The 20,640-nt window shown below is 54.8% G+C and overlaps 2 protein-coding genes across 2 annotated transcripts; both read right to left on the bottom strand.

The window, feature by feature from the left end:
* Positions 1–255: 255 nt before the first annotated feature.
* DL89DRAFT_175780 (uncharacterized protein) lies at positions 256–1,011 on the bottom strand. The gene has a single exon (XM_040883852.1). The coding sequence runs from the start codon at positions 928–930 to the stop codon at positions 496–498; it is 435 nt and encodes a 144-aa protein (XP_040739297.1). The 5' UTR covers positions 931–1,011; the 3' UTR covers positions 256–495.
* A 19,091-nt stretch (positions 1,012–20,102) lies between these two features.
* DL89DRAFT_175671 (uncharacterized protein) lies at positions 20,103–20,637 on the bottom strand. Its single transcript, XM_040883851.1, has one exon. It carries the CDS (start codon positions 20,438–20,440, stop codon positions 20,156–20,158), a length of 285 nt encoding a protein of 94 aa, XP_040739296.1. The 5' UTR covers positions 20,441–20,637; the 3' UTR covers positions 20,103–20,155.
* Positions 20,638–20,640: the final 3 nt, after the last annotated feature.

Genomic DNA, 20,640 nt, shown 5'->3' with positions numbered 1-20,640 from the left:
ACGTCAGCACAGATGACTATGGCTGCTGCCTCGCCGCCGCCAGACCTTCCGGGAGATGACTTTGACAGCGATGATGACGCCGGGTACTTCAAATCATCAATGGCCCGGCGGTCTAGTGAGCGTGAGCGTGCTAATGAGCGCGGTCTGTTCAGGCTGCGCAAGAACTCATCAATCAAGGTGTCACGGTGAAGAAAGACGAAAATGGCTCGTGTGTTTAAAAAGCGAAAAATGGTTACCACAAAGTCGCATACTCGGTTCTCAAAACATCTGTATTTTCTGTTTACATCTCAGTGTCTTGTTTCTACTAAAATCCCGCCAAAAGCTTTATCATGCTGTGACAAACATGTGTGTGCGCCCTATCCACTTTAATAGGCCTTTCCTCGCATCAAGAACCAGCGGGTATTAGCATTTCGTTTTTAGCTGTCTTCTGTAGGTTCAAGATCAAGGGACAGCGTATTCAACGAGACTACCACACTCATCTCGGGAGCTAGATTATCAGAGTGGAGAATGGATATCCATGTATGCCTCTGCCTGGAGACACGGCATCAGTGGATGAAGGACACTCTTGCTCGACTGCGTTGTGAACGTGTAGATGGATAAAAACAAGCAGCACAGGGCTGAAGGACTGGTCATAGGCCTGTATAGTTGGAATGGAGAGCGTGGTGCATGGAATAAGATGCACAAGCATGACTTGAGGAGCAAAGAGAAGGGGCTGTTGCCAGCATGTGCCCAAATATGCATGTGGCCGGCCTGCTGTGGTGGCATCGAGGTGCGCTGCTGCTTCACTGCCAACAGCGCCAAATGTCCTGTCTTGCCAGTAGAACTCGGGCCATTTGAGGCAGATTGTTGATCCAGAGAGCGGCTGAGTGTTCCGAGGATCAACATGGGCGTTGGGTCTAGCTGGCACGCCCAACGGCTTTTCCAGACCATGCCCGGCAGCTACTAGCTATTTTCCATTAGGGGACGGTTTATGAAACAAACAAAACAAAAACAGAACAACATGGAGCAGGGCAGTAGATGAACAAGAAGCAGAGGGGAGGGAACTAGTGTGGCAGACGTAAGGGAGAAATGCAATCGTTAATGGGATGGGTTATCAGCGCAATGAATGCAGCGACTCGTACAAGTCAAAGTTGAGCTCGGCGGCCTCACTCAGAATGGCAGCGTCCGAGCCGTAATCGGAGTCGGCCCACAGCGGCATCGGAGAGTGCCTGTGGTGCTCCTTGCTGCGCCAGGTGGGGATATACACGCCCTCGTCGTCCTTGCTTGGCGGCTGGGAGGGGCATTTGGACGGGCGGTTTGTTGCGGATTCGCCCTCCGAGTCGCTGCTGGGGTTGGATTCACGGCGGATGGTGTCGAACAGGGCGGCATTAAGCATCAGGTTTTCGGCAAAGCCCGAGTAGCGCTGCTCGGGGGTGATCCAGGTGGCCGATGCGCGGAACTCGAAGGGCAGGCTAGGCGGAACCGGCGGCGGCACGGCGGGGTTGGCAGGGATGAAGCTGAGGGGTCGTGGGGCGGCGGGTGGGGGATTGGATTCGGCAGCAGAATCCGACGGCCGCATGTAGGAGTCGAGCTCCATGTCGGCGTAATCAAACAGGGCGCTGGTTGGCGGCTGTGGCGGCTGCGGGGGCGTGCTTTCGGCACGCATATTGTGCTGGGCCTTGGGGACTCTGCGCAGGCGCGAGTCGGGGTCGGGGCTCAGGGTCAGGTCGCTGAGGCTGGTGCCCTCGACAGGCTCGATGCTAGTGAATTCGCTCACCAGCGGCTGTGGCGGCTGTGGCGGATCGGCCGCCTGGTCGTCATTCTTTGTGGCCAGCGACAGGTGCCCGAGGCTTTGCTGCAGTTCGTCAATATCGGCGGCGCTGTCTGCCAACGAGTGCCGCGAGGCAGCAGAGTCCTCTTCGTGAAGCGTCGATAGGCGGGCGGTGGAGGGCGCTGGGGTGGCAATCGCACTTGAATCCTGGCTGGCGCGGGTCTCTACTCTGATGATCGGCACATCGAATTGCTCGGCGCCGTCCAAGCTGTTTGGCCGGCTCGACTGTGGTGGCTGCTGCGATGTGCTGTTGGCGCGCTTGCGGCTGCGGGACAACGACCGCCTGATGATCGAGCTGACTGATTCCTTCGCGGTGGTGCTGGCGGTCTGAGTGGTCTGTGGCGGCGGCCTGTGCTGGGCAGCTAGCAGCTGCTCGAATCTCTGCGGGGGCAAGCACTTGCGCAGGGAGGGCTGTGGGATAGCAGCAGTGCATTGGCTGACTGGGCATGTGACTGCAGTGGCAGCAGCCTGCAGAGCGTGCTTGACGTGCGATTGCACGCAGCTGAAGCACAGCGTGTGGGTGGCAGCGCACTGCACGGTCCAGTCGGCGCCTTCGTGTCGCTCGCATACCAGACACATTATCACGTCCTCCTCCGACGAGTCCGATATATCTGATGCGGCTAGTGATTTGCGCTGGGCGTCGGCGGGCGGTGGGCGCTCTCCCTCATCCTCGGAGGGCTCGCCGTCGGTGATACTCATGGCTCTGGAGAGCGGCGACTTTGCCAGGGTGCTGGCGCTGGGGCGTCCAGGCACCAGCGTGCGGTGGCGGATGCTGAGCGGATCCCGCGGGGTGAGGCGGCGGCGTGCGTGTTCCCGCTGGATGATTTTGCCCAGGGCCTCGTCGTCGTTGGCCTGGGAGACCGAAGTGATGGCGCGGCTGCCGAGGACAGTGAACGAGGGCGGCTGGCGGCGGTTGGCTCTCATCCTGCGAACTCTGAGGAGAAACGAGCGGGCGTGGTAGCAGATGGTGCGGCGTTGCGGATGGTTGGCAGTGGAAGCGGAAGACAAAGAGTACATGCTGTGGTGCAGCGAGCTGCTGCCATCGATGAAAATGCCAGGCCCCAGCATGCTGTTTTGGGAGCCCGTCGGTGCGCGCTGCCGCGGGATCGACGTTGCAGCCTCCAGGGGCTGTTCTGCCGCCAGGCCCTGCGGCGACCCCATTGTCGACTGCGTGTAGCCGCGCCGCCGCCGCTTGGCCTCCCGGACCACGTCGGGCGAACCGATCGTGCTCCGGCTCGGCCGCCCTGGCGGTGACGAGGGTGCGGCGAGTATGCCGCCCCTGTTGCTGTGTCGCCGTGTGCCGCCCAGCGAGAACAGCTTGCGCTGTGCCTGCTGGGTGCCTGCTGGGTGCTGCAGTTGTCGACCCGTCATGGCCGTCGATATGTGCTGCGATGCCGCCAGCGCGTTGGCTAGCGGCTCGCCGGATGTGCGGCAGTTGTAGACCTTGACCCAGCTTGCCTCATGCAGCCCGCTGTCGACCCACCGGAATGTCTTTGAGGAGAAGAGCTGTGAATGCGCCTCCTGCTGCCGCCGTACGTAGTCATACATGACGGGCCGATTCTTAAAAGATAATGGAAAAAAACTGTGGAACCTCTTTTTGGGGGACCTGTATCCAAAACGGCGGGAGATTAAAAAGCCAATAGCTGGTATCAAGAGGTGGACTCCAGGAGCTGAAGGTTGCCGCGGCCGGGTTAAATAAAAACAAAAGTGAGGGGATCTGCGGAAGCAAGAAAGCCGGTCACTGCTGAAGAGCTGAAGCAGACGCTGCTAACCGCTGCGTCAGGCGGTATTCAACCGCCCTCGAGCTGCAACTCTGCGCTTGTCGCTGTGGACCCGACGAGGAAGTCTTTTTCTGCGTGCTTGCTTTCCCGTCCCTCCCCACCTTTTACCATTGTTGGCACCCAAGAACAAGCGCGAAGCGAAAAAAAAAAAAAAAACGGGGGGGTCACGTCGCCAATTATCTGAAAAAGCGACGCATTTCTTTCTCTTTCCAGATTCTAAATGCAAGCGCTTTTCATATTGAAGCGACGGGGCGACGAGAGCGATAGGTAAACACCTGTCCCATGTGTCCCGGAATCTGGCACGCATACAATCAAAAAGGGCGTCCGGCGTGTAGCTGGGCATACAAAAGAGCTGCCCTTCTTTAGGAAACCGCTTCTTGCTTCCCCGTCGCCGAGGCTAAAAATGAACTGTCGTTCTGGGTGCTGCTGCGTTATTTTTAGAGTCGCTGGTCCGTGTAACAAGATCGACTGTGTATGCGTGCTTTTGAGTGCCCGCTCCTGTTTCGCTTTTCCGAGTATGGCGCTATGCACTCAGTCTGGCTATGCCCTCTGTTTTGAACCTCACTATAGCTGGCACGCCGGGTCTACTGCTCCTTCTGTATATGTACATCCCAGCAGGTGCCCTTCTGTGGCGCCCTCATGACTGCTACTGCGCATTTCGCTTAATCTACCTGTGTGTGCCTGTCAGATATTGCTCCGGCCGCTTGCCGCAGAGTGCAGCATCTGGGAATTGCCAGCGCTGGATAATGGGCCGCCGTCCCTGTCGCCGGCTTCCACACTGCCTTCTCGATGAACCACTGCATATTGTCCGCGCCGCCCGCCTCCTCTCTTTATCCATCTTTCTCTAAATTGTGCCTCTGTCGGGAATTGCGTCCTCTATTGTTACTATGAAGCTTGTTTTTTCTCTTTCCCAGAGGCGCCGGGTTCTGTTTCCGCCGATTGGGTTGGGGGAGTAGGCGGATCGTTTTATTAGCACAAGGGCATGCTGGAAAGACATGCATGTTACTCGCCATGGGTTATAGACTTCTGCAGGCAGGCAATCCGCTGCCAGTAGAACATGCATGGATGGCATTGCGCAGTAATACCACCTTGGGTCCCAGCAAACATGGGCGCGCCGCCTGGTAGTGGCAATGGCGGTCGTTGCTACATGAGGGTCAAACCATGCAGATCGCAGCGCATGGTTCTACTCGCCTGCTGCATACAAGGCTTCTGCCTGTCCCTAAATCGCTCGATTTTCTATTGCATTTTTCATGCCGGCCGCGGCGCATCATGCGGGACCTCCTCACCTGCCTGCTCCCCCTCTTCCTGCGCCTTTTTTTCCTCGCCCGGTCACTTGCACCTTCTTCCGTGTCCGCATATTCGACCTTCTTTGTCTCCTTTCTGTATCCTAGTGCATTGCTATCTACATAGTGTCTTCCCTGTTACTTTTTCTGTATTTCCTCTCCCCCAACCAAGTTCGCCGGCTGCACCAGTAATCCTCCACACTCCCCCACACTTGGGCTGTTTTTTATAATGACGAGCGAGAAGCAGCTACTTCGCCGCGTAAACTCGGCACACACCGGACAATCGAGCTCGCCAGTTGACACCACGCACAATGTGTTTCTGCACCTCCGACTGGAGCCCTTTCTCTCCTCGTCGCTGCTCGACCTAATAGACATATTGGCTTACCCAATATCCATATCGCCCAGTGTCCCCAGCACCCCGCCGCCGCTCTACGAGCCCCCGCCGCCGTCATACCCAGCCGGTGAGTCGTGGCTGGCCCCGCTGTCCGACGAGCAATCGCCTGCGTATGACAGCACGAATGATGTGCAGATGACCCCTGGTGATGTGGTCGTTGAGGAGCAGCTGCAGAACGAGTTGGCACTGAATCTGCTCATGTATGAGGTTTTAGCCCACCAGTCCGACGAGTCCACGCCCCCAGGGAATGGATCCTCTGCGCAGCAGCAGCCAAGCAATGGCAATCTGCACCCTGCTGTTTGATTGCCTGCTGACATGCCAAAGCAGGGGGGAGGACAAGAAATGCGCAAGCTCTCCTGCTGGAACATTATCCCTCCCTCAATCCCCCCGCCCCACCAATGTTACATGCAATCGGTGGTACATTAGCCCCGCCGCTTTGGTTCTCTCTGCCTTCACATTCCTTCCATGTTCCATATATCACCAAGCCCACTTGTAAATTCTCAATACACATATGCTGCCCTTTGTTTGTAGCTTCAACAACAGGAATGCCTCTATCCCCCTGATATGAGAAAATGGGATGTGCTGATGCCAGTTCTGGGCCTCGCTGCCGATCAAACACATCCGGCATTTGCCGATCATTTTTAGAGTATGTGTAATAGTCGGAATAGTCTTAAAGGGGTAGAAAGTGTAGAAAGAAAGCTCTTAGATGATAGAGTCGATCTGGCCGATGGCCCAGTACAGCAGCGAGGGGCTCAGGCCAGGGTACTGCAGGTGGTTGATGATGCTCAGCTGGATCGGCAGCAGGCTGTTCTGGCACTGATCGTTCTCCAGCGACTCGCCACCACAGAACTGCGCATCCTTGCTCTGACTCGAGTACCACACCTCCTGGGTATGGTGCTCAAAGTTCATCCACCGGGTGGGGACCTGCGGGACCATATCTCCACGGTTGACAACACGGAAGATCGGAATGTTCTGCGACGACAGCCAGTGCGCAAAGGCAGGGTTGCCGACACGCGGCTCGCCGTACGTATACAGCTCCATCTTGCTCTTCCACTCGGGGAACGAAATCAGCAGGTCGGCCGTGGCCACAGCAGCAATGGCTCCACCAAGGGAATGCCCAGTAACAACAATCTTGTAGTCCGGGTACTTGGCAGTAAGCTCCTTGAGGGTCTTCTTGATGCCGTCGGCTGCGGCCGTGTATCCAAACAGGAATCCGTTGTGGACCTTGGAGCCCTCGATGCTCTTGGGCCAGGACACAGGCAGGAAGCTAAAGTCCTGGATCCAGTCCATCAGGATCGTGCTGCCGCGGAAACTGACGATGATCTCCTTGCTCTGGCTCCGGTGAGCCACGTACCCGTAGCTGGCCGGCAGAGTGACATCCCAGTGGTAGTCGACCTCGGTTCCCAGCGTGTCGGGCGACCAGCAGTTGACAAGGCACGTCCAGCGCTTTCCGCTAACCTTGTACGCAGCACCAGCGTATCTTGCGTACTTGACAAGGTTATCGCTGGTCGTTGTGCTGACCTGGTATCCAGCCGAGTTGTATGGCGATGTGTACGCGGGAGCTGACTCATTGTGGCTGGCGAGCTCATGCTGGACAGCACTCAGGACCGCGTCGGCCTTGCTCGAGTCAAAGAGCGCGTAGGGAGATGCGTCGTCACGGCCAAAAAGCTGCGTGCCAATTGGCGTGCCCGAGACAAAAGTAGCGGCCAGGGAGGCGGCAAGAAGAAGAGCCTTGATCGCCATTGATGAGTCTAGTAGCGTGCTTGGCGGGGAGGGGTTCCTGGAATACAGAAGTTTGTGGAGAGGTTCTTGACCGAAATGTGGCCGGCTAATTAGACAAGAAATGTGCTTGATATCTTGAAGAGCAGCGCTGTAATGATGATAATATTTGCTACTGCTGAATATCAGGGGAGTTTTGAATCTGTACTGGATGATTACCAGCCCTCAACCATGCCGCAATGCCCAGCATTATATATGTATCGTTCCTTGACTACTCTCGGCAAGGAAATTCCGAGTTCCTCGCATCGTCCTCCGGCCAAAACAATCACGGGCATGTCTACAGCAGATTTCCACTAGAGCAGACGCATTGCGTGACATCCTTTGTGCGTCTTCCGCGAATACAAACAAGGGTAGTCGCACTACGGGAGCACAGATCGACTATTTTTCTTCGCTAAAGACATCCAGGAACCTGCTGCCAAACAACCGCTGCTGCTTTCCTAAATTGCATTTTCAAGAGTGGAGTGAAAGCAGACGCAAAGTTCATCCATATGATCTTCGCGAAGCGGTGTTACTACCCCCTGACACAGGCTGCAATGTCCGCAGCCTAGCTGGTCACAGACGGCTCCAGCATGTGAAGTACCACCTTGATTACACGATCTTTTTGAAGCGAGCATTAACAACGGCGTGCTTCATGAAAGGAGCAACATGCCATGTCCCCATTTTGCTGGCCATTTTCGTTCTGGATGTCCATTCGATCGGGATCTGCGGCTCTTAAGCTGTCCTCAATATGCGCATTTTCACATGAGCGCGTGGAGTCAACAACGCTAGCACTCTGTACTACCCTGAAACCCCGGCCAATTCTTCTTCAGGACTAAAGTCGCCTCCCCCTTAGCCGATCGCCTCTAGGGGATGCGCCGCGTTGATGCAGCGGTGCAAATGATCTGTGACCCGGGTCCGGCCAGCGCAGTGTCGATTGGCTTGGCATAGTCCGAACCACCATGCTTGCAACCCCACTTCAATACACATTTGGGTATAGCCTGTTGGATATGCTCTCGCACAAGGGATGGGCCATTGCGGAGTTTTGGTATTTTTATCCGCATCAGAAGATCATTCAACATTGTAACTGGCATCCCTCTCCATTTGCATGCATGTACTACATTTGCATCAGCACCATCCTTCTAGAAGACATGATTTGCTAGCTGTACTTCAATCCAGGATAGCCATAGTGTGCGCTGATGTTTACTGTGAGGCTGCCGCCGCCATTGCTGCATGTGTCAGACTGCTCGGTCGAAAGGCAGAACTGGTGCCGGCCGTCATGGATCCAGTCCTCGATGTTATGATGGACGTAGCCAAAGTACGATGGCGGCAGATGCGGCACAACATCATCCTCATAGACAACGCGATACACAGGGACAGACAGGCCCTCGATAGCCTTTGCAAAAGCACCGTTGCCTACTCGGGGCGCACCATACGTGTACATGCTCAGCCGCGGCACAAGCTGGGGTGCCGTAGTAGCGAGGTCAAGCAATGCGAGGGCAGCCCGAGCACCACCCAGTGAGTGCCCAACCAAGGCGACCGAGTAGTTTGGGTACGCATCCGCCAGCCGCAAAACAGCATTGAGCATACCTGTGCGTGCTGCGCTGTATCCACTTAGGAACCCACTGTGCACCTGGGAGCCCTCAACGCTTTTTGGCCACTCTTCCTGTGATGTCTGCAGGTTCTGAACCCACTGCTCAGGACTGTGGGTTCCTTGGAACGACACAACGAGGACGCCTTTGTCAGGATTTCTTGCAATGTAGCCGGCGCTTGGCGGACTCCCCACATTCCAACCGTATTCTATTACTGTTTGTTCGGTTCCCGGGTATTCGCAGGCGTACTTGCAGTCCCATTTATCGGAAACCGTGTACGCTGCACCAGAATATGCTGCAAAAAGCTCCAACACGGCAGTGTCGACGGGTGCTTCGGGCATAGCCATTGAGCGGGCTGAGTTTGCGCCGGCGAGTGTCTGCACGAGCCCAACACCTGTTCCGCCGACGATCGTGGCAAGGTCTGCCAGCACATTCCGTTTATCAACATTGGCTGGACGAGCATCGGCCGAGCAAAGCAGCTGCAGTACACACAAAAGATTGGAAAGTGCCTTCATTAACGATCAAAGTAAGCAGTGAGAAGAATGTGTAGCCAAGACGGAAGTTAAAGCAAACCAGGAAGAGATATGGTCCATTAGACCAAACCAGGGAGAATGATGGCTGCTTGGCAAGCTGGGATAGCGAAAACAAAAGCGTTGCTTATTCAAGGCGTGGCTTCTACTGCCCCTCCCTCAAACACTGCACATTGCATATTTTCGATAGTAGAAGCCACGCGGAAACCACCTGCCGACAATGGGACCAGATGGCCTGCGGTCCATGCAAAGCATCTAAGCGGTCAGTCCACCAACTGCACACCACAAGCATGTGCGGCTGACATGGCATCCATATATGCAATAATCTAAAACCAGCACTGCCTATGCAGCCCCATCCAGAATTGGATCCTGCACAATCGTGGTCCAGTTGGTCCGATGGCAGTCCTCGGGCATCCACAGCTGCAAAAGCCGGTCTGGGACTGGCAATTCCTCTGAGCACAGTGACTTTGGCAGCAGTGTCTGGATGACCTGGTATGCAAACTCCGGCTTCCGATCATTCAGATCTCCTGGTCGCCTGGGCTTGACAAAGTCAAACAGGCTGTCAGGACTCCGCTGATGGCGCATTTCCAGGTCGCCTTCTCTGCGGAAGATCAGCAGCGTGACTTTGGACCGACGGAAGTAGTCCGACGGCAGCGCGGCAATTTGGTTGTTTGTGTTCTGGCGGACCCAGCAAAAGTTTTCGACGTATTTGAGGCCCCACTCGTGTTCGGCCATCTCGCACATGTCCGGCAGCAGCTCCTTTTCGCACCATGTAAACAGGAAGGCGCCTGGGACCAGTAGCTTGCCAACTGGAATGGCCTTCAGCTTGGAGACGTCAAAGTACCCAGGCTTCGAGGGCTCGTCGGGGAGCAGTAGCGGTGGATCCATGTAGACGCACTGGAATGTCCGGCTGAATTTCGAAAAGTCATAGTCCAGGGTGGTTGACGTGTGGATGAACCGGGACCACTTTGGCTCTGTTTTTGGGATAATGATGCCTGAGATAACATGCTTTGGCGTTGACTCCTCGCTGTCATTGATCGTGCGCACATGCTTCACCCATGAGCGGGGGATCGGGTTGGGTGGAATCCGCACATATGTTGGCATGCTCGGATCAACAGCGTTGACCTTGCGGCTGACAAAGAACGTGTGCCCGTGGCGGTCCTGGATCCGCACCTGCATGTATTTGTACCGCTGGATGATCTGGTCGCTCTTGCTCAGCTTGGAGCCGGGTGCTCTGTGCTCGCGTCTCTGGTACCGACGGCGCCTCGGCACAACGCCGAATTCGTTGTCAAGCTCATCGTCGTCAATGTTGAGCGCAACATAGTCTTCCTCTTCCTCCCACTCGGCCGGAACCCCGCCAGCCTCGGCCTCCCACAGCTCCAGGTCGTCCATTACTTCCAAATCGAAATCATCAAGCATGGCACCGCGCACAGTGAAGGCGCTGGTGCGCTTGAAAATCTCCTCGAGCTGCTCCGCAGTCATTCCCCCGTCCTCCTCAGAATCATGGCCCTCCTGATTAGCTACTATGCCTTGGTGTGCTGCTGTCTCTGTATGCGCTTCTGTAGTTTCTGTGGATTCATCGGGTGTCTGTGCCGCACCAGCCTCAGTGGAGGGGCCGGGTGTGCCAGGTATGGAGCTGCTACCGGAAGCCTCGGCAACAGCCTTCTTCTTTGCCGAAAACTCTCGTTCAATTCGCTCGAGCTCCTCAAACTTTTTCATGATCGCGTCCACCGACTCATCGTCCTCGACATACCCAACATAGTATTCATTGCTACAGGAGGCTGCAATTAGAATTGTTGAGTTGGGACGCAAGTGGCCATAGCAATTCAGCTCAGCGAAAGATAGCCTACCTGACCTTGGCCTTCGGGCGGCGCCTGCAACGCGTTTCAACCATTATCTCGATGTGTGTAGACTAGTAGACAAAGTGTAGCAGACAGCTATCGCAGCTGATTTCGTGAAGCGGAGCAGAGGACAACGCCGAGTGCCTTGGTTGGGACCGATTATGGGCCAACACTCGTATGCGATTGCTTGGCATGCTCTCAATAGCTACTAGTGCTTGTCTCTGGAAATAAAAGCCAACACCGATCTCTATGTAACATACACAATAGTGGAGCATGCCTACCGCTGCCTCTCTTGCAGCATTTATTGGAATACAGCATTTTAATTAAGATATCGTAATACGGTTCCTTTGTAAGATATCATCTGTCGAGCACTCAGACGCTAATGGAGCTGACCAAGGAGCAGATAGCTTAATTAGAGCGAGCTATTCACCATGAGCAGTGCAGGCGGCACAACCCAGCGGGTCAAATAAGTACGCTGTGATGCTAGAGCCAATCTGGACCAAACGACTCGGGCAACAGCTTCGACAGGCTTGACCGGACGAACGTACCGTCGGGCCGCACCAGCAGCATTTCAAGATCATTGCAGAACTCACGGAGGAACTGGCGGCACACCCCACAGGGCACAATCGGCGTGTCGACAACATCACTACAGTCATACCGAGACCATTAGTACCGTACGGAACTGGCTGTTGGACAGCATGCGCGTGCACGTGTGTACTTACGAGGAAATTGCAATTGTGTCAAACGCCCTGAACCCAGCAGCCTATATATTGGCTTGCAAACAAATTAATTGAGATCTGCAGCGTCATGCATCAACAAGCAAAAGAAGGTCGTTGGTCTCTCAAGACTTACCACTGCCGTCGACATGGCCACGCGCTCAGCACACACGGTCGGCGCTACAGACGTAAAATGGAGTTAGAGTAGTGTGTGGCCGGCACCAGGGAGCCCCGGAATGCATTCGAATGGTACTTACTGAACGCAGCGTTCTCGATGTTGCAGCCGGTGAAAACCTCACCCGAGGTAGTCCTTAGCGCAGCACCGACCCGGAACTTTGAATACGGGCTGTACGACCGCTCACGCGCTATACACATTGTTAGCTTAGCATGCGAATCGTTTGAACAAGTGTACTCCATAACATATACTGCTCTATCTTACCCTTCAAGCATGCGTCAATGAGGGCAGCGGTCCTATCGTCCTGGGCGGTCTCGAATGGCATAGTGTACAGGCTGGGTTGTATTTGCAAAGAGAAAAATAGCTGTAGAAAATAGAAGAGCGGGGAAAGGGAAAGGGAGGCCTTTCTCAGAAGCAATTGGAGCTCCCGAGGGTCTTTTATAGGCAAGGTGTAGACGGTGAGGTGATGCAAAGATGCAAATGCACGCTTGCTCCTGCGGCACGCGGGGGGTCTGGCATGATTTGCAGGTGCGACCAACCTATGTAGTCGTCCTTGGCTCGCACATCGGCAGCAAAAGATGGCCTGAGGAGCGAGGGGTTTAAAATGCACTGCAGAGCCGGCAGCGCCTAGACCCAGAACCCGCTGAGCTGGTTTGCAGCCGAACCGAGCCGCAGTTTTTTTGTTGGTGATACCGCAGCACGCCATGAACTGCGGCCCATAAATTCCACTGCTTATAACCTCCGCCGGCCTTGCCTCTCTCTCACCATTCAAGCGACTTCTAATCAACATATTACTCTCTTACAACTTTTGATACAATGCCAGTAGTTCCGCCCGTAAAGCTGGCCCAGCTGCAGAAGAACGTGCAAAACATTCGGAATGTGTGCGTTCTAGCGCATGTGGATCATGGCAAAACGACGCTCAGCGATGCACTGCTGGCCACCAACGGCATCATATCCAACAAAATGGCAGGGAAAATCAGATACCTGGACAGCCGCGAGGATGAGCAGGAGCGCGGCATCACGATGGAGAGCAGTGGCATCAGCCTCTACTACAAGCTGCTGCGAAAGCCCTCGGAGGAGGCTGCTGAGGAGATGGAGTCGGAGGAATATCTGATCAACTTGATTGACTCGCCGGGGCATGTTGATTTCGCGTCCGAGGTTGCATCGGCAGCACGGCTCTCGGATGGTGCGCTGGTGCTGGTTGATGTGGTGGAAGGTGTGTGCACACAGACTGTCAGTGTCCTGCGGCAGGCATGGGTAGAGAACGTGCATCCAGTCCTGTTCCTGAACAAGATCGATCGGCTGATCGTCGAGTGGCAGATGACCCCAGCCGAGGCATACGTGCACATGCAGCAGCTGATTGAGCAGGTCAATGCTGTGCTGGCTGGTTTCTGGGAAGGTGACCGGCTGGCCGAGGACTCGCGCAAGCTGGAGGAGGCCAAGGAGAAGTGGCGCGAGACGCACGGCGACGACGCGCCCATGATCGATTGGTATCTGGAAGAAAAGGACGACTCACACATCTACTTTTCGCCCGAGCAAGGCAACGTGCTGTTCGGCTCGGCCATCGACGGATGGGCGTTCCGCGTCAACCATTTTGCCCAGATCTTCGCCACCAAGCTCGGTATTCCGTCGGCAGCCAAACTCCAGCCGCTCATGTGGGGCGATTTCTTCATTGACCCAAAGAACCGGCGACGCGTGCTCACGCACAAGCAGTTCTCGAAACTGTACGGCCCAGGAAAGGCAGCAGCAGCTACGCCGCTGTTTGTGCAGCTGTGTCTGACGCCAATTTGGCAGGTCTACGAGAGTGCTGTGATGGAGCCGAACCAGGAGAAGATCGACAAGGTCATTGGCGCACTGGACGTCAAGGTGCTTCCGCGCGACCGCCGCAGCAAGGACCGCCGCGTGCTTCTGACAGCCATTATGCAGGGCTGGCTGCCGCTGGCCCAGGCCTGCATGGTGGCCATTGTCGAGCAGCTACCGTCCCCGGCCAGTGCCCAGCCCGTCCGTCTGCCGCCACTGCTGCACGGTGAGGCCAAGTCCGCGAGGTCCTCGTCAAGCAGCGAGCAGGAGACGAAGCCCAAGAACCCTGTGGAGCGCGCCTTGTACGAGTGTGCAGCAGGATCCAAGGATGAGCCACTGCCACTCGTTGCCTACATTGGGAAGATTGTCTCGGTGCCACGCATGACGTTGCCAGAGTTCAATGTCGGCACATCGCAGCGCGATCGCATGACGATGTCGGCCGACGAGATGCGTGCTAGGGGCAGAGATGCAATTCGCCGCGAGCTCGCCTTGAACCGTGCGTCCACTGGTACGCCGCTGTCTGCGCTGTCGGGTGCAATGACTCCAGCCAGTGGTGCTGAGACACCCATGGTCGATAGTCAGCCGCAGGCAGTGTCGATTGATTCGCTCGCCGAGGCGGTGAAGGACAGGCTTGAAATCTCCAGCGATGCTGCTGCAAACGAAGACAACGACGACGAGGAGGAGAACGCTGACCCGGATGCTAAGGAAGAGGAAGTGCTGGTCGGGTTTGGTCGCATCTACAGCGGCACCCTGCGCGTCGGCGACACTGTCTGGGCGATGCAGCCCAAATACGATGCCAAGAAGGCTAATGCCCAGAACCACGTCAAGCAAATCACTGTGCGTGCCCTGTACATGATGATGGGCCGCGAATTCGTTTCCCTTCCCGAGGTGCCTGCCGGCAACGTCTTTGGTATCCGCGGTCTTGCTGGCGCCATCCTGAAGAGCGGCACCCTGGCTAGCGACCCCAAACTATGTCCGAACCTGGCCGCCATGCACACCGAGACCCATCCCATTGTGCGTGTCGCCCTTGAGCCGGTCAATCCCCAGGACATGGGCAAGCTGGCACACGGCCTAGAGCTGCTCAATCTGGCTGACCCTTGTGTCCAGGTCATTCTGCAGGCCACCGGCGAGCGCGTTCTGGTGACGGCAGGTGAACTGCATCTGGAGCGATGCTTGAAGGACTTGCGTGAGCGGTTTGCACAGTGCGAGATCCACGTATCTGAGCCAATTGTCCCGTTCAAGGAAGGCATTGTTAGACAGCCGGCCCAGCCCGGTGTCGTGCTGGGGGAAATGGGTGCCAGCGGTCAGTCGCTCGCCATTATCTCAAACACCTCGAATACCACCGACGACGATGACGAATATGGCAAGCCTGCTGAGGGTGTGCCGCGCGGACAGGTGTCGCTGACCACCTCTAATGGCCTGATCACCATCAAGTTGCAGGTCGAACCTCTGCCGCCCAAGGTTGTCCGGTTCCTGATGCGTCACGAGTCCGACATCCAGCGTGTTGTCAGTCTCTCCTCGTCTTCCCAGCGCAACAAGCGCCTGACTGCCGCCGCCGATGTGCTAGCCCAGGAGCTCGAGGAGGCAGAAGCTGCGCTGGCTGCTGGAGCAGAAAACGCCAGCGATGACGAGGGTGGTGAGACCCCTCTGCCCAAACCGTCCAGGGCCTCGGAGCTCGGTCCGTGGCTGCAAGCCCGTCTGCGCTCGTGCTTCCAGAAGAGCAAGGGCTGGGAACCGCAGCGGGTGGACCATATCACTAGCAGCGGGATCCGATCGTTTGGGTCCAAGAAAACCGGCCCTAACATGCTGATCTACGATAAGTCCGTTCTGGATCAGTCGAGCCAAGCTGCTGCCAGCTGGTTCAACCCGCAGATCAAGCGCGCAACCGCAAACTCGTCCATGACCGGTACGCCTATGCTCTCGGATGGCGAAGACAGCAGTGACGATGATGACGACGAGGAAGGTGCATCGCGAGAGGGTGCACCGCAGCAGTCAACCTACACCATCCGCGACTTTGAAGAGTCGATTAACACCGGATTCCAGCTCGCTACCCGCTCTGGCCCCCTGTGCTTTGAGCCCATGGTTGGTGCCGCCGTCACCATCAAGGAGTTCTCCACAAACACTGATATCGACGCCAAGTCCTCCAGCAGCAGCCTCTCGGGCCAAATCATCTCATTGGTCAAGGATGCTATCAAATCTGGCTTCCTCAGCTGGTCGCCGCGCCTCAACCTTGCTATGTATACCTGCGATATCCAGGCAACCTCCGAGGTCCTCGGGAAAGTGTACGGCGTCATTGCGCGCCGCCGTGGCCGCATCCTGTCCGAGGAGATGCGGGAGGGCACGCCCTACTTCACAATCAAGGCAGCCATCCCCATTGTCGAATCGTTTGGGTTCGCCGATGAGATCCGCAAGCGTACATCGGGCGCGGCCATCCCGCTTCTAATCTTCCGTGGGTTCGAGCCCTTGGACATTGATCCGTTCTGGGTGCCAACTACAGAAGAGGAGCTGGAGGACCTGGGCGAGAAGGCCGAGAGAGAGAACTTGGCCAAAAAGTACATGGACAAGGTGCGCAAGCGCAAGGGCCTGTTTGTTGAGCGCAAGATCATTGAGCATGCTGAGAAGCAGCGTACGCTCAAGAAGTAAGAATCTCGTATATGGTTACAATACACTGTAGAGTTCACATGGATGGTTTTGAATGCTTCCATATGCGAATACATGTCATTCGATCTGCACCCAGCTGTTAGTGCAGCGGCCCGTTATGCAGAGAGCGAACGACATCGGACGGTCAAGACATGCGCTTTGCTTCATGCGCAATCGGCATTGGCCTCCGCCAAAAACGGCCAAACAGTCCTGCAGCTCCACACACTCGACGATCTCGCGGCCGTTGCTTCGCAAATGAGCCGTCGCTTGCGGAAGGTGTCAAGTGCGCTAGGCCCGCCTCAGCGTTGCGACCAGATTTCACATGCGCCGCGCAGCTGAGGAGCTGCCAAATCAGTAGCGCCTCTATCTCCTGTCAAACCTGGAGGATGTGCACATTGGACCTCTGTGCTACCTTCCACTAATGCCACAGGATTGCTGGCAAGCGAGTGCTCACAGAATGGGGGAATCCGCTTGCGTGCTCATTGGGGAGCTGTGCACAGCAATGCTCTCGCCACAAGAGGATGACGTGCACTTGAAAAGGGTAGTCGTTGGATGGCGATGCCTTATGCAAATCACAACCATTTCGGCCACTATCGTACATGTCACCTTCTCCTGTCTGAGCCCTCACTTTCATCGGCGACCAAGGCGAGCCTGGGTCATTAGTGGGCTGTCCGAACCCTGGAAGGGACGGGGACAGATTCACTGGATATAAATGTACCACCACGGAACCAGCGTCTCTGAGAAAGTCCATCCTCACACCGCCATCTTCACTTCTACCAGGATGTTCAAGACCGCACTACTTTTATCGGCGCTTGCTATCAGCTCCAACGCCCTTCCAGCGCCAGCACCATCCCTGCAAGCACACTCCATTGGCTCGAAAATCGCCGGCATTGTCAACGTGCTTGGCAACTTCACCATCGACAACCCGCCTCCCTTTGCCGCTGACTACGTATCCAACAACTCGCAAACCGGCACCATGTCTGATTACGATCTCTCTCGCTACGCAACCTATGCTGGAGCTGCCTACAAAGTCAACAGCACATCATGGACATGCCATCTGAACTGCGAGCAGGCATGCACTGAGGGCACAGTCGTTGACCTGCACTGGAGTGTTCGCACGCCTGCGAGCACCGGCTTTATTGCGCATAATCCAAACTCCAAGGAGATTTTTGTTGTCTATCGCGGCAGCTACACCCTGGAAGACTGGCTTGAGGACTTTACGTTCATCCAGGTCCCCTCCCCAATCCCTGTGCCGGGCTCGCTCATGCACGCTGGGTTCCTCACCGCCTACCGGGCTAACCACCGCCAGGTCAAAGATACCTTGGAGAAACTTCTGGCAACATATCCAGACTACACACTCATCGTTACCGGCCACTCTCTTGGTGGCGGGGAGGCAGCCGTGGCAGCTACAGACTTTGCAATCACCAAGCCAGCATGGATCCCGCGCATGAAGCTGATTACGTTCGGTCAGCCGCGTGTCGGCAACATTGTCCATGCAAAGTGGCTGTCGCAGCAAAAGTTCCCTATTTTCCGTGTCGTCAACCGAGGAGACCCGGTACCACATGTGCCCACCATCGCCATGAACTATTACCATGAGGCACAGCAGGTCTGGTATGATCTGAGCGGCAAGGTGAACTTTTGCGGAAGGGATGGAGATAGTAGCACATGCTCCGATAGTGTGCCGCTGAGCAAGTGGTCCTGGAACCAGCATAACGAGTATCCAGGACTTTACTTTGAGCCACTGCACTAGCTGTCGTATTTTTGATACCACTTTTTACTGCTTGTCTAGCCTTTATTACATATACACTGCCCTTGCACACCACATTGAGCTATGACTATATTTGCAGCCGACCCACGCTCAATAGTGTGCTAGGCTGATGGTGAAGGTCATATGGTTTACGGCCCGATTTCAATGCGCCAGAGGGGTGACCGCACATTGACAGCCACACCCATGATCATACACGCAGCTGACACGACTATTGCCGTGCAAACGAAGCAGCATGTACTGCTACTGCAAATAGGTTTGTGGTCCATTGCCGATCAGGGATGCACCACTTAGCCGCAGCCGTGTCACAATGGCAAAGTTGTCCACCGGCCATTTATTTTCGTCGGCGTCCCTATACAATTGTCGATGCACAAGAAAAGTACACCTTGCTCGTTGGGTGCCACATCGGCTAGCTTATTCTTGTTGGGAGGCTGTATTTTCGAAATTCTGGGCCACAGGTCTTGTGCAGTACGGCACCTTTCTGTGACCTGGACAATAGTATATCCCTCAGCACTTTGTTGCCTCAATAAAACAAAACGTTTGCGGGTTTCAGTTTTCTCGTCTGCAGTGGTACACATTGGCTTAGAAGCACACATCTTTGAAAAAAGGCTGTGGATTGGAGGATTCCTCAGACGAATATAAAAGCAGATAGCATTCCATGGAGGCTCGAGCGCGCTTTTCTGCATATAACATTACTTTTCACCTTACAACTCGGCTCACCCCTTTCCTTTTGACACGGAAATGATTGTAGGTCGGCACCCTGAGTATACACGAAATTTTTAGCATAATTGATGTTTCAGCTATTAATACAAAAGCCATGCTTGTAGCAACCCCGAACTGCATATATACTCGGACTAATGATTATGCCTATGGTTGCGCCAAGTCTTGCATTACCCACTCCACATTCACATACATACACGGCCATTGCCAAGCGCTCCAACATTATTGATTCTCTCATTTCGGTATTGGTGGTTGTTCTTGGTTTTGGAGGCAAATTGGTCAGCAGCGGCGTCGATATCAACACCAGACCACAAGTGACGATGCCGGATACGGGCAAAGGTAGACCAATCCGGAACAACCTTGATATCGAAGCCACAATAGTACATTACGCAGGGTAAGCATGTCTATTTGTCACATCGAATTGAGGGACAGATAGTAGACCAGGAGCACAGTAGATTCGGAACAGGCTCTTATATGGGCAAGATTGAATGCCATTTGGTCGCTTAACCACTTGCCAGCCGCCTTTTATAGGTATGCTGAAGGGCCTTACGAGTTGACCGGAAAGTCGTGGAGCTGCCAGACATGCCAGAAGCCAGAATTCCAAGGAACTATCGTCGATGTCTACTGGGAGAACGCCATTAACGGCAGCACCGGGTATATTGCTCATAATCCAAAAGAGAAGCTGATCGTCGTCTCGTTCCGTGGTTCCAAGGAGCTGAGCGATTGGAGAGATTCATTCAATATCGAACTTGTTCCATGGCCTGCAAGCATCGCTGGGTCTCAGGTAATGGCAGGTGTTCATGAAGGATATGTGTCACTCGAACCTCGGATCATTCCCTATGTTGCTAGCCTCGCGGAGCAGTATCCTGACTATGCAATACTCGCTACTGGGCATTCATTAGGCGGATCCCGCGCATCATTGTGCGCGCTGGATCTCAGCATCCAGCATCCACAACTAGTGAGCAGACTGCGCTTATACACGTATGGAATTCCAAAGCTAGGCAACTCTGAGTTTGCTAATGCAATCAACAGGCTTGAGATTCCAGCCTATCGTGCCGTGAACCGAGGTGATATTGCGGCACATTTACCTCCAGACAACCCAGAATATGTACACTTTGGCACAGAAGTGTGGTTTCAGGATGGGAACGTCACACTATGTTATCAGGACCGTCGTGGCCAGTGTTCAGACACATTATCAATATTTGAATTGAGTATATATGATCATTCGAGCTACCCAGGGATGTAGTTTATTTCATGTACAAATGATATAGTTTAGTAGCATTGAGTAGCACTTCCGTTCACACGCTATCTCTGGCGTAGACAGTGCAGAGTGCAAAAGCTGTAGCATTGGTACTAACTACTGAAAGACAGGAAATTCTCAGTCAAGGCATCTACATGTACATATTCCTGTTTGACGCAATAAGCCACATCTTGGCCAGCATCAGTTTCAATGAGTAGCACAGTGGCGCTCCTCAATAAGTTCAAACGCTCATTTCGAGGTGGCCCGCTTTCAAGGATAAACAAGTTTTCTAGTACTGCCTTGGGAGCCCATGCAGATTGTGTGCGATATAGGGCCCATATAATAGTATGTTTTTCGCTGGGTGAGCAGCATTGTATCCTAAAGCCCTTTGTTGCCATAGTAAAAATAATCAAATAATGTAAGGCTGCCCTGGTCTGCAACTGTAAACATTGGTTTGGAGGCGTGCATCTTTGTAGGCAGACTGCTCGTTTGAAGGTCCCTTTCCAATGAATAAATAAGCAGACGATGTGGTCCTGATTGCTCTCCACACAGTTTTGCAAGCTCTTTCACCTTACCACCACGTCAATCCTCTACCACT

This window comes from Linderina pennispora, assembly GCF_002104995.1.
Source record: "Linderina pennispora strain ATCC 12442 chromosome Unknown DL89scaffold_84, whole genome shotgun sequence".
In the NCBI taxonomy this organism is placed as follows: domain Eukaryota; kingdom Fungi; phylum Kickxellomycota; class Kickxellomycetes; order Kickxellales; family Kickxellaceae; genus Linderina; species Linderina pennispora.
Note: the sequence above shows the minus strand (reverse complement) of the source record. Positions and strands in the feature narration are given on the sequence as shown.